The 13,364-nt window shown below is 61.2% G+C and overlaps 1 protein-coding gene across 1 annotated transcript in view; it reads right to left on the reverse strand.

Annotated features, from left to right (window-relative positions):
• Window positions 1-13,364, reverse strand: part of Pald1 (phosphatase domain containing paladin 1) — a 36,733-nt gene that overhangs the window by 21,732 nt on the left and 1,637 nt on the right. Inside the window, exons 2-16 of the mRNA XM_015500466.2 lie at window positions 12,463-12,565; window positions 11,312-11,491; window positions 9,755-9,919; window positions 8,779-8,939; window positions 8,577-8,652; window positions 7,672-7,823; window positions 7,236-7,335; window positions 7,001-7,099; window positions 5,199-5,294; window positions 4,780-4,908; window positions 4,088-4,204; window positions 3,850-4,005; window positions 3,365-3,547; window positions 2,270-2,410; window positions 2,011-2,082 (exon numbers count right to left, since the gene is read on the reverse strand). Coding sequence (XP_015355952.2) covers window positions 2,011-2,082; window positions 2,270-2,410; window positions 3,365-3,547; window positions 3,850-4,005; window positions 4,088-4,204; window positions 4,780-4,908; window positions 5,199-5,294; window positions 7,001-7,099; window positions 7,236-7,335; window positions 7,672-7,823; window positions 8,577-8,652; window positions 8,779-8,939; window positions 9,755-9,919; window positions 11,312-11,491; window positions 12,463-12,565 — 1,930 coding nt within the window. The remainder of the gene's footprint in view (window positions 1-2,010; window positions 2,083-2,269; window positions 2,411-3,364; window positions 3,548-3,849; window positions 4,006-4,087; window positions 4,205-4,779; window positions 4,909-5,198; window positions 5,295-7,000; window positions 7,100-7,235; window positions 7,336-7,671; window positions 7,824-8,576; window positions 8,653-8,778; window positions 8,940-9,754; window positions 9,920-11,311; window positions 11,492-12,462; window positions 12,566-13,364) is intronic.

The raw sequence follows: 13,364 nt of genomic DNA on the forward strand, positions 1-13,364 counted from the left end.
CCCTGCCTAGCCCCTCCCTCCCGAGGCCCACTCCAGTGTTCACGTTCACGTCTTGGCCCCACAAAGCTGGGGCAGTCTGCAGCACCTGCTTGGTGCGCACCACCAGCAAGCGAGTGAGGGACATGCACAGCCCCATCCCAGGGCAGGCCCCCCTGCTCCCAAATGTCTCAGGAAGCTGGCCCAGGGCTGGGCAGTCTGCAGGACTGGCATGACAACTAGGCATTCAGCTGGTACATAAACCTCATCCATGGGGTCAAGAGGTTTCCAACAACAGCGCCAGGGCAGAAAGGCCAGTCCCTCAGCGAGACTCAATGTCCAGTTTTACACATGCAAAAGAATAAAGCTGGGCCTACCTCATACCACATACGCCAATCACCTTGGTGGATCAAACACCTCCGTGTGAGGGCTAAAACCATAAGTCTTAGCATAAAACACACAGGAGCTTCATGACATTCAATTTGCTTTGATTTCTTGGATATAAAACCAAAAGCCAGCCCAACAAAAGCAAAAACAGACAAATCAGACTTCATTAAAATTAAGAACTTGTGGGACTGGGGTTGTGGCTCAGAGGTAGGGTGCTTGCCTAGCATGTGTGAGGCACTGGGTTCAATCCTCAGCACCATATAAAATAAAATTTTTTTTTTTAAATTAAGAACTTATACATCAAGGGACACTACCAAGAGAGTAAACACAAATCTGATACGGGATCAATATGTAAAGAACTCTGAAAACAAGACAACCAATTCAAACACAAAGAAATGAACAGACACCTCTCCCAAGAAGACACACAAGTGGCCAACAAGCCCCAAAAAGCTGCCCAACATTAATCATTAGGATAGTGCAAATCAATACCCCAAGAGAAGGCTGAGGCAGGAGGATCACGAGTTCAAAGCCAGCCTCAGCAACTTAGTGAGGCCCTTAGCAACTCAGCAAGACCCTATCTCTAAATAAAATACAAAAAAGGGCTGGGGAATAACTCAGTGGTTTATCGCCTCTGGGTTCAATCCCCAGTGGAAGGAAGTGGTTGGGGGTGGTTAACAGAGGGCTAGGAGAGGGGGCGACAGGGGAGTTACAGTTTTATACAGCAAAGTCTCTGTTTTACAACATGAAAGAGTTAGATGGACAGTGGTGATGGCTATACAACAACGAACGTATATTTAATGACATCGAACTGTACCCTTAAAACAGTCAATTTTCTTTCTTTTTTTTTTTTGTTACTAGGGGTTGAACCAGGGATACTGAGTCACATCCCCACCCCCTATTTTATTTTTTATTTTTTTATTTTTTATTTTAAGACACGGGCTGGCTGAGTTGCTTGGGGCCTTGCTAAGTTGCTGAGGCTGGCTTTGAACCTGCATCCTCCTGCCTCACCTCCAAAGCCCCGGGGATTACAGACATGTACCACCGCGCCTGACATAAACGTTCTATTACGTATATTTTACCACAATAAGAAAAGAATCAGAAAAACAGACAGGAAAAAGAGAAAGGAGAGGCCCAGGGAGGAGGAGGAGCTCCGCAAAGGCCCAGAGCCCCACGGAGCACCCCCAGACCCACCGCAGGACTCCTCTCCCCTTCCCAGACAGGTGAGGGCCCTGTGGAGGCCCAGATGTGGGCTGCAGCCAGGGGCGCAGGGCAAGCTGGCCAGGGAGCAGGAGCAGACAGGGACATTAGCTCCTCAGGGAGGCGCCACCTCCTGGTGGTATCTAGATGACTCGCTGCAGGGTGACAGCCGATACCTGATGACAGAACCTGAAGTGTCGGGGCTGTCCATTCAGCACCCCGACCTGAAGCAGGAAAAGGACCAGGGCAGTGGGGCCCAAGCTGGGTCCCAGGCGCCTGATGGCGGTCTTCAACCTCACCCAGACGAGGACATGTCCAGTGACCCGCCACAGGGCCCCAGAGCCGAAGAGGAGACAGCAATGGGGAGAGCTCTGAGGAACACCCCCAGACCCACCACAGGACTCCTCTCCCCTCCCCAGGTGCCCCCAGGACCCCGCGGGGCACACTCACCTGAAACTCTCCCTTGGTGAACTTGGCGTCTGGCACACTCACCAGCTCCTCCTCGCCCACCTCCGGGCAGCCCTGAGGGAGCACAGCAGCTGACCTGGAGCACCCCAGCCTCCCTCCCCCACGCCAAGGCCCTGCAGGGGTCTGCCAGGGCCAAGGCACTGTCTGCTCCCTGTGGCTTCCTGCCACGGGCAGCGTCCTCGGGACTCCAATGCCCACCACTGCCAGGCAGACCCGTCCTCATGCAAGAGGCCACACGTACTTGGATGCTCCAGAAGGCCAGCACGGCCACCACCATGGCCGTCGTGGTCCGGCCCTGGCCACTGAGGCAGCTGAACACGAAGCCGGAGCCTGGGTCCTTGGCAAGAGCAGCCCGCAAGGCCTCCAGCAGGCAGTCGAAGTCCTGGGTGGTGGGAGGGCACAGCTGAGGGTGGGGCCTCCTGGCTGCTCAGACTCCCGGCATGGCACCCCCTCAGACGGCAACCCCAGGAACGGCCCGGCCCACAACTTTGCACATGTGCACACGCGGCTCACTTGGCACCCGAGACCGCGTGTGTGTGAACCGCTGCACCCTGGTGCAGTCATACCGTCCCCACCCCAGGGACCGGATGTGTGAGCAGACACAGCACACTGGGGGCTCCAGTTGCCCACCCCTACCCAGCAGGTCATGCCAACCCCGTGTCCTGCACCCCTGCCAACCCAGCTGGACGAGGCCAGGTCCCCATGCAAGGGCAAGGTCCTGAGCTCAGACTGCTGCTGCCCTCAGCCACCAGGGGGCCACACACCACAGGCAGGAGCCCTCAACAGGGACATGTGAGCCTGGGTAGCATCGAAGCGTGTACAGAGGCGCACTGTGACCCCTACACAACACACGTCAGGCACATACCATGAACACGCCCACGTACCTTACACACAGCCTACACCTCCTAGGAACACACATCTGTCACGAAGCCACAGCGGCCACACAACACTGCTTCAGTCACACTAGCCCGTCACGATGTTCTCCTACACGAACCCCACGCAGCTCCCCTAAACCCAACCTCTGCCTCCCAGATTCCACAGAACCTGCAAGGCACACGTAGGTACCCTCCACAGGGGCCCCATCAGACACCTGCACATCCTGTAACACGCAGTACACACACTGCAACATGTGATCAATATGTATGTGTCCACACTCACACACACACACACCCCTAGAAAACGGTGTGAATGAGCCTCTTGGGCTAAATCTCAAGGCCTCAGGATACAATGTGAGGCCCAGTGCTGAGTTGGGCTGGTCTCCCCACCCTGAGCCCAGGCGTGGAAGTAGGGGTCACCTAGTGTGCCCCCAGCGGCCTTGGCCTGCCCGGCCCCTCACCTCCTCACGGGGGGCACAGAAGTCGGGCATGGGGATGCGGTGGTAGGTGAGGCCGGGGCAGGCTCCGTGGTGCTGGCTGAAGACCTCCCGCATGGTGAGGCACGTCTGGAACCGGGGGCTCGGTGGGCCCTTCGTGTCGGGGGACGTCGAACTCAGGTGGGCCTTCAGCTGGGTCTCCAGGGCCTGGCACAGACAGACAGAGGGAGAGGCTGCTGAGGCAGCCTGCAGCGACCTTGAAGGGCCACAGCCTGTTGCCACGGTGACCAGGCTGGCTGCCAGGGGCTTCCCTGACCCCCCGGGAGCCCTGGGGCCAGGAAGGCGGCCAGGGCCCTGGAGCAGGAGTCCTAAACCAGCTGCTCCTGAGACGCCCCCAAGGCCTCGGTTTCTCCATCTGTAGCAGGAACAGGGGGCTCCTGAAGACCTTCCTAAGCCACGTTCCAGAAGGCTCCAAGGCAGGGGAATCAGAGCAGGAGCAGGAAACTCACCTCCAGCTGGTCGGGGAGCAGCGCTGGCCCGGGCAACAGCAGACTGTGGGTGTGGCCATCACACTGTAGCACGGCCTCCTGCCGCAGGTTGACCCAGACCACCTGCCGCAGCTTCCTCTTGGCATCAGTCAGGTAGGCCAGGATGCTGCCCAGGGCCTGGGGGCAGAGGCCATCAGTGAAAGGGCCCAGCCACACCCTGCCCGCCCCCCATGTGGGGCCCAAACCCCAGGAGCATCACCTTGGCGCTGGGTTGGGCTGTGCCATAGATGGGCATGCGGGGCACTCGCCGGAAGTTGGCCACGTCCATCTCCCTGATGGTGCTGAGAGCATCCGGAGAGACAAGGTCATCGGCCTCCTGTGGGGAGGGCACCGAGTTTGGGACCTACCGCAGCCAACCGCAGCCACCGAGGGTCAGAACCCGCCTGTGGTCCAGAGGGAGGCTCCACCTCCCCCGCTGACAGAGCCCATCTGCACACCCAGAGCTTCCCTAGCGCCCCAGCGGGGACAGGAGCCAGGGCAGCCACTCCCCAGAGGAGGAGGCTGAGCTCAGAGAGGAGAGCTGGGACCAAGGGACCGCGGCCCAGCACCCTGCCTTCCTCCAAAGTACGCAGGTCTGAAACTAAGAAAAGGGACCAGAACAGTGGCCCGAGGGGCTGCAGTCATGGCTCGGAGGTAGAGCGCTCGCCTGGCGAGTGGGAGGCCCTGGGTTCGACTCTCAGCACCGCATGTAAATAAATTAATTAAATAAAGGTCCACTGACAACTGAAAAATAAAATAAATAAAAAAGGAAGAGTGGCCCGATCCTGGGGCCTGAGGAGGCAACTGCTCACAAGAGGATCCTGCCACCCCATGGGCCACGCTTGCCCCAAGCCCACAGGGTCCCCCAGCCAGGCCCACTCCCACTCCCACTCCCTTCAGCCAACCACTCACCAGGGAGCCCTTGGCGATGAGGTCCCTGGGGGCCGCGGGCCCCGCGGGGCTCAGTGTCACAGGCAGGCGGTAGAGCTCAGGGTGGGCACAGAGCCAGCGGCTGAAACTGAGGGCAAGGGCCAGGGGGTACTGCGGCCCGAGGCAGAAAGACGGGCACTCAGGGCGCAGCGCCGGCCCAGCTCTCCTGCCCGCCCCAGGAGAAGGCCAGCACGGGGACCAGAGCGCGGCGAAGGAGGCCGGATGGCGCTGCCACCACGGCAGAGGCCAGAGGGGTCAGGCCCAGGAACCACTCTCCCACAGGTCCCACGCTTCCGCCTTCCTGGGGACCAACACAGCAACCGTGCCCCCACCCAGCTCCATGGGGTCCCTGACACCCGTCACTCTGAGGGGGGGACATCTGGAGGAGCCCCCAGCCCCACCTGCTCGTGGAGATAGTAGTTAAACAGGATCAGGTAGAAGTATCGCTCCAGGCTCTGCAGCGCCCTCTGCTGGACGTCATGCTGGCCACCGCTTCCCTAAAAAAGGGCCAGCAAGGGAGGGCAGGTGCTAAAAATGGGGTTTCTCAGGCGACCCACTCTCCATGCCTGGAAGGATAGGAGGAGTTAAGCCTGGGAAACCCCAGAAGACAGTCTCCCTGCTTCATACCACAGTTCTGCCAGGTTGGAAGTTCTCCTGTATGTCTAACTCTATCTCATTTGCTATGGTTACCGGTGGGGCCAGGAGAGGGGCTGGCAACCACACCAGGCCCCGCCGCTCTGGTGCTGACCTGCCTCTCAGCCTGGGGGGGGCGTGGGGGCTACCGAGCTCTCCTCTGAGGCCACCCCCATCTTGTCCATCCTGTTCCGCGTCCTCTGTGCTGCAGGGTCAAGTGTTCAAACCCTTTCCTTTCTTCAGAGAGGGCCTTCTTTAAGAACCAGGGACCCGAGCTGGGTGCAGTGTGACCGGTAATCCCAGTGGCTCGGGAGGCTAAGGCAGGAGGATCGTGAGTTCAAAGCCAGCCTCAGCAAAAATGAGGTGCTAAGCAACTCAATGAGACCCTGTCTCTAAATGAAACACAAAATAGGGCTGGGGAGGGGGCTCAGTGGTTAAGTGTCGCTGGGTTCAATCCCTGGTACCGAAAACAAATAAATAAATCTCAAGACAAAGACCAGGTAGCCACACAGGGACCAGCTAATGCTGTAAAGTTACAACAAGCAGAAGGTAAACTGTGTGTTGGCAACTTAGGCCAGAGAACCTAGACACCTGCTCCCAGAGCTGTGCTGAATGGTGGTGACCTCTTCCTAATTTCTCAATTCTGTCAGAGAGAGCCCAGGGCCCAGCATCTTCCAGAAGCTGCAGACAGGACCACATCCTGGTCTCGACAAAGAGACCCCTGGAGCTTCATTCGTGAGGGGCGCTGCCGAATTCTGGATCTCCAAAGCCCGCCACAGGCCCTGTGCTATAGGCTCGGTCTCCTCCATGTTTAAAAAGTGGGCCAGGCCAGGTGTGGGGAGCCTTGTCCGTAACCCCACTGACTTGGGGCTGAGGCAGGAGGAGCGCAAGGTTGAGGCCAGCCTCAACCACAGTGAGACCCTGTCTCAAAATAAATAATTAAAAAGGGCTGGGGCCATGGCTCAGCGGTAAGCTGCCCTGGGTCCCATGCCCAGCACAGGGCGGGTAGTGAGGGGGTAGGGAGGGCTATTATTAGTGGGAGGTCTTTAGGTCACGAGGGTGGGACCACGGGACCCCCCCCCACCTCTCCCTTTGCTCCCTGGCCATGACATAAGCGGTTTTGCTCCGCCACACATTCCTCCTGACTCGCCACAGATCTAAAAGGAACAGGGCCCTTCCATCATGGACTGAAACTTCCCAAATGATGATCCAAAGTAAACATTTTCTCTTTATAAGCTGATCATCTCAGGTATTTCATCATAGTAACGCGAGGCCCATGCAGGAACTTGAGGGATCTGGGAAGTGTCCCAGCTCAGGCCCCAGCCCCCGGCAGCCTCCCTCCATCCTGTTTATCCTCGCAGCTCAGGGACCCGGTCAGGGAAAGTAAACTTCCCCTCTTCCTCGGCCTTCCTGCAGGCCAGCACCCCACCTCCCCTTCCTCTGGAAACTCCTTTTCTTGTGGGAGAAGCAGCCAGAGAGGTCGATCTCAAAGAAGCGGGTCACGGCGCTAACCAAACCTGGCTGCGGCCTCCCAGGAGGCCGGGGCCCGAGCCGCCTCCCTGGGCCTCACCTGCACCCTGCTCTGGGTGGCTCCCAGCTGCCGCTGGCCCTCCAGGACCTCCTCCTTCAGATCATGCAGCTCCGCGCAGGTGGCGATGGCCCTGTCTACCTGGAGTCAGGGACGGGCAGTGAGGAGGACGGGAGAGAGGACAGCGTCAACAGAAGACCGTGGGCAGGGAGAAGGCGTGAGGAGGGGAGGCCCCCTTGCCGTCCCCGCTGCCCTGCCCTGCCCGCCCCTCACTCACCTCCTCTACCACCTTCCTCCCCCGGGGCGCGGTGCAGAGGAAGCTCTGGACCACCTGGAACTGCTCCATGGGCAGCGGCCGGGTCTGCGGAGGGACGGCCCTGACAAGGCGGGAGGTTAGCCACTACTCAGGGCTCCCTAAGGCTTCTGGGACAGCTGTGCTGCCCACTGTCTCCCCTCCCACTGCCACTGGGAAGCAGGGGACTGTAGGCTCCTCCTGGATCCCAAAAGGCATTTCTCCCACTAGGGAACTGAGCCCAGAGAGGTCAAGTTCCTCTCCCCAGGTCACGCAGCAAATCTGTGACCAGCCAGGAAAGGAGCCCAGGCTGTGCCTCCAGGTTCCTGGATGTGCCCTCATCATCCTGGGCAGCCCTGCCCCCTCCTCTCCCCTGCTCATTCCCACAGCCTTTTGGGACTCCGGGTCCCAGGCCACTCACTCTGGCTGTGAGATCGTCCCACTGTGGTGAAACAGCACGAGGGTGCCCAGCACCATGCCCAGGTTGGTCCTGCCCACGCCTGACTGGCAGCTGAAGAGGAGGGCCGGTGGAGGCCCATGGGCGTCACGGAGCCGCAATAGGCTGGGGGTCTCCTGGGAACAGACCGTGGACAATAGGCAACAGCATGACCTGGAGACCCTGAGGCTGGGGCCAAGGCGAGGAAGGGCTCGTACACCAGCCAGCCCTGCCCCGCCGTCTACAGCCAGCGGGGTGGACCGGAGGCCCAGCCTCCTGTGCAGATCCACAACCCGACCTGCCCACCTGTCCCAGGAGGCTGACCCCTTAGGGGGACTCTGTGAGCAGGGCACAGGGAGCAGGTGCAGGGACTGGAAGCGAGAGCTACTCAGAGGGCATCGGGCCTCTGTGGCACCCGCTGTGCCCTGCAAGTTAAATAAGGCAGCATCTGAAGGGCTGACCAGAGGCCTCGGAGCCCATGAAACCCCAGCTAAGAGGCGAAGCAGCAGGAACAGCTATGTCCCCCAAGGCCATGAGGGACCTGAGGGCTAGAGAGGCTGGGGGGGCTCTCCAAGGCCACACAGCACGTCAGCAGCCGAGCCCCCTGGGACCAGTCCTCCAGGGCCCCCCGGACTCTGTCATTAGAGTGTGTGCAAATACACACCCCCACACAGGTGCACACACAAGCAGAGACCTAGAGAGTGTACACACTCACCCCAAAGGGACAGACACACACAGGGTGCTGCCCCATGCAACCCAACTCACTGGGTCCCCCACACAGCTCAGGGCGAAGCCCCCCAGGAAAAGCCAGAGATCCTGCGACCTCAGACCTCCAGCCCTCAAGGCCCCTGTCCCCACATGTCCCCAGCACTGCCTCTGCCCCCATTTACCCTGATGACACTGACGAAGGCGTCGAGCTGGGCTTCCAGGGGGGCACCTTGCTCAGGCAGGGGCAGGCGCTGGTACCTGCCAGGTGAGGAGGGCCTCATCAGGCAGGTCACCCACCGGCCCTGGGCACCCCGACCCTCATCCCCATGCCCGACCTGCAGATGGCGAAACTGAGGCCCCAGCTGGAGGACTGGCGCCCTGTACCTGTAGGTGGGCTGCAGGAAGAGGGGCCGCTGGTACACCTCCTTGGTCACCTGCACATCATCCTCAGCCCGGACGGTCACGGCGTGGGGCTCCCCCTGCAGGTCCCCCGTGCTGTGGTACACGTGGTAAGTGTTCCCGCTCAGCCGGGCAAAGTCGTGGATCTGGAGGGCGGTGTGAGGTCACAGGGACAACCTGACCTTCAGCCCCTCCTGGATGTCCCAGCTGACCTCTAGAGTGACCAGCTGCATAGGCTTCTCTTCATCCAGGAGGGAACCCCATGGCCAGAGACGCCCTCTGTACCCTGCCTGAGCGCCTGAAGGGATCGGGGGCAGCCAGCTGTGCGTGGGCTCACCACGCGGGGATGCCCGCTCTGCCCCAGGGGCAGCAGGAACGCATCAAGCTGCCAGGACAGGTTTGCTCAGCTGGGCGGGTGGCTAAGGCACGGGGAGGCGGGAGGCCAGGAGGGGAGGCGGGAGGCGATGTCACCAGTTGGGCCTCGCCTCCTGCCCTCTGGAGCCTAGCAGGCACGTGACCCCACGTTCCCCCTACACTCTCCTGTGGTGGGCCAGCTGCCTTAGAGACCTGCCAAGTCTCTGTGCTGTGGAGGGCAGGAGGAAGACACAGGGGTCTCAGAGATGGGCCAACAGAGGCCCAGAGGGACAGCGCCCGCTGGGCCCCACAGCACAGGAGGAGACCAACTCTGCTGGTGGGCTCTCTAGTCCAGGGCTCTTTAGACCCCACAGACCCTTTTCTAAACAAGGACGCTGAGCACAGGGGAGAGAAACAGGCTGCAAAGGGACAGCCACAGAGAGGCCAGAAGAGGAAGACCTGCCTCTGGCCACCAGCCTTGCAGAGCACAGAAGCAAGGGTGTGGGGGCCGGGGAGAGCCAGGTGGGCCGCCCCAGAGAGTGCCGAGCCGGGCCGTAGCTCAGGGCAGGAGGCCTGGGGGGAGCCCCCACCTCCTCTCCCGCCTCACCTCCTTCTGGATGGTCAGCTCCAACCTCTCCGCCTGGCTCCCCGGACCCAGGCCCTGGAGGTTCTCGTGAAGGTTCTGCTTGTCGCGAGGTGTGTAGGACACGAGGTCCTCGCCAGCACGCAAGAACAGCACGGGCTCCTCGCGCACGCAGAAGATGACGCACTCCTGCCGCGAGACGGCCACCGTTACCAGGCGGGGACCTCGCCCTGCCCAGCCTCTGCCCGGCCGCTCCTCTCTCCTCCGAGGCCCAGCACCCACCCTGGACCCTGCAACCTGAATCCTCCCTGAGGATTCAGCTCAGTCCAGTCACCTGCTCGACCACCCAGTCAGCAGGAGCCCCCCCCCCCAGGCCAGCGTCCTTTATCCAGCTCTTGGGCTCTCCCGTGAGGAGGCCTGCTATGTTTCAACATGGAGAGCCCACAGTTCTTGGGCAGGACCCCAGATAAATCAGGGGGTTGATTACATCAGCTGAAGAAATGGCTGTCCCCACCCCTGAGCCATCAGCCATCGAGCACCCACAGGCAGAGAGGGTGGAACTTAAGTCAAGTTGGGAGGGGAGCCACGGGAAGCTACAGGGAGCCCCACCTGGCCCTGGTTCACAGGGGCCTCCCCACCTACAGAGCCACTCAGACGCTCCCTGTCCTCTCTGTCCTTGCAGCCAGAGCGGTGCCCTGCCAGCTCTGTCCTGGAGAGGCAAACCCCACCTCCCTCAGGTAAGCAAGGGGAGTCGCTGAAAATGAGCACTTGAGCTGGGCGCAGTGGCTCACGCCTGTAACCCCAGCAACTGAGGCAGGAGGATCAAGAGTTCAAACCCAGCCTCAGCAACTTAATGACACCCTGTCTCAGAATAAAATATAAAAAGGGCTTGGGGCTGGGGTTGTGGCTCAGTGGTAGCATGCTCGCCTAACACGCATGAGGCCCTGGGTTCGATCCTCAGCACCACATAAATATAAAATGAAGATATTGTGTCAACCTAAAACTAAAAAATAAATATTAAAAAAAAAAACAATGGCTGGGGGCGTGGCTTAGTGGTAAAGCACATAGGCTCAGTCCCCCTATAAAAAGGAAGGAAGGAGGGCGGGAAGGAAGGAAGGAGGGCGGGAAGGAGGGAAGGAAACAGGCACTTGGGGTCTAGCTGCCTGGGTTTGGGTCTTGGGACAAAGCTGTGTGACCTTGAGCAAGTCACTACTCTCTCCAGGCCTTAGTTTCCTCCTCTGCAAAATGGGCCTGGCAGCTCCTCCCTTAGGGTTGACGGCACGATTCATGTCAGCTGCGATCATCTGGCATCTCTTGTGTTATGAGGGGGCCCATGTCACCCTGTCACCCCCTCACTTCCTCCTAGGCGCTCAGAACGGCTCGCAGTTCCCACATCCACACAGGACACACAATGAACATCTGGCAGAATTCCCAGCCCACCACAAGGACCACCATGGCAGTCGAGGCCTGATGCAGGCCCCGCGCCCTCCCAGGCCTGTGGCCAGGCCCCTCCAGAGCCTCGAAGCTGCCCCTCCCTGGAGCCCTCCTAGGTCGGGGCTGGACTGGAAGCAGCTGCTTTACCTTGTGTCCGTCCTTCTGAAGTTTCTGGAGGATGCGCCTGAATCCCAGGAGGCTGGGCTGCCCCATGCCAAACACGGCGAACCCGCCGCACCCTTGCCGGAAGTTGGGGGCCCCGCAGCTCTCTGAGGTGCCCAGCACGTCCACCTTCTCAGGAACATCCTGCACCAGGAAGTATCGGCCCTGGCAGGGGACAGCCACAGCAGAGTCACTCAGAGACCCGGGGAATCTTCCACAGGCAGGGCTCTGTCCTGGACTCCAGGGGACACGGAGCAGGGAAGTGGGGGAAGGGACATGCTCTGCCCTGCGTTCCACTGTAGGCTCCCAAAAGACATCTGTGTTGGGCAGGTGTCACGGGGCCAGGCTGGGAGGAAAGACAGGGAGAGGGGCGGCTTGAAGGGGCTCCCCCAGAAGAGGGCAAATGTCCCCGCCTCTCGGGGGCACACGTGGAGAAGGGACTCCAGGAGGGGGTCACATCTGCGGCACCGGATGAGCCAGAGCTCAGCCCCTGCCCGGCCCAGCCAGCTCCAGGGACCGACAGGAGCGGCCAGCAGAGGAGGGAGGAAACCGGGCCCAGCCCGCCGGGCGAGAAGCAGAAGGAGCAGAAGGAGCCCTTCCCTGGGCAGAAGGAGCCCTGGACCTTCTCATGCCTCCTGGGCCCCCAGCAGGCCCCGGCCCAGGACAGATGGGAAGGGGAGCCAGCACCCCGGACAAGCCAGAACGTCCTGGCGCCTCTGTGGGCAAGTGCAGCCTGTCCCCATTCCGGTGGCTAAACACCCGCCACGTCCACCCCCTCTGCCCAGCCAACGGGGGACCAAGACGTCTGCCCGTGGCCTGGCTCTCTGGGCCCCTCTAGGAGGGGAAAGAGCAAGTCAGAGAAGTCCAGAACTTTGAAAAGAACAGAGGGAGGTTCTCAGCCCAGAGAGCCTGCGGCCACTAGTCCCATCTCCACTGCCCAGCACCTGAGGAGGGAGGAAGGGGGCCTGGGAAACGCAGAGCAGGGCCCGGGGGTAGGGGAACCACGGGGCGCAGAGGGAGGCCAAGCTGCTGGCCTCTGGGAAGGGGTGAGGCCCTGAGGGAGGCAGAGGGGGACGGGGAGGAGGGCAGAGGAAGATGGGGGAGGGACCCCGAGGCGGGGACAGGGCTGGCCTCACCTGCACCAGGTAGTGCTCGGGGGTGGCGTCCGAGAGGCGGCCCAGCGTGTAGTGGGCCTTGAGCGGCTCGTCGTGGATCTGGAACTCCTCCCTGCAGTTGTACCTGCCAGGGGATGGGGGGTGCAGCCAGGTCAGACGTCCGTCCACTCCAGAGCCACAGGAGGCCACCCATCCCGGGCCCACAGCTTCCCCTCTGGGGCACAGACTGCCCATCCTACCCCAGCGGCCACTGTCCCCTTCTTCCTCAGACACAGAGCCCAGAATTGTGGCGGGACTGGGCCGCCCCACTGAGGACTAACGTCCAGCCCCCGGGCAGCTGGCTCTGGTCACGGGATTGGCCCTGGCCAGGGAGGTGCGGAGAGTGGGGTACGGGCAAGTCCGGGGCCACCCCCAAAGGGAGGGCCTTCTGACCCGGAGGCAACAGCAGAAGCAGAACCAGCATCTCGGGCCACAGGACAGAAGGCACAGCCAGGACACTGGCGCAGAGGGAGCTTGGACGGGCCGGGCAGCCACACCAGCCCAGGGGGCCCATCGAGACGCTTCTGTCTGATGCAGGCGTCCCCCTGGGGGTCACCTCGGTACAGTGGCCTTACCCCCACAGGGGCTGGTCAGCATCACCCCAAGACCAGCGGCTCCTCCACACTCCCTGGCGGAACCACGCCTTCGGCAGACGCAGAGGTCCTCGGTTAAGGCCACCGAGCATTCGGAACACAAAGCTACAGCACTGACGGTGACAGCATGCAGCATGTGACAGCACGCAGCACGGGCCTCCCAGAGTCTTGGCCTGGTGCTGGGGGCCCCTACCAGAGGCCGGCCTTCAGGAAAGGCTGGGCAGGGCAGGCGGCGGGCAGCAGTCTGGGGAACCAGCCCCTGCTGCTCTGCCTTGGAGCTACCTGGCGGGG

This window comes from Marmota marmota, unplaced genomic scaffold (assembly GCF_001458135.2).
Source record: "Marmota marmota marmota unplaced genomic scaffold, marMar, whole genome shotgun sequence".
Lineage (NCBI taxonomy): Eukaryota > Metazoa > Chordata > Mammalia > Rodentia > Sciuridae > Marmota > Marmota marmota.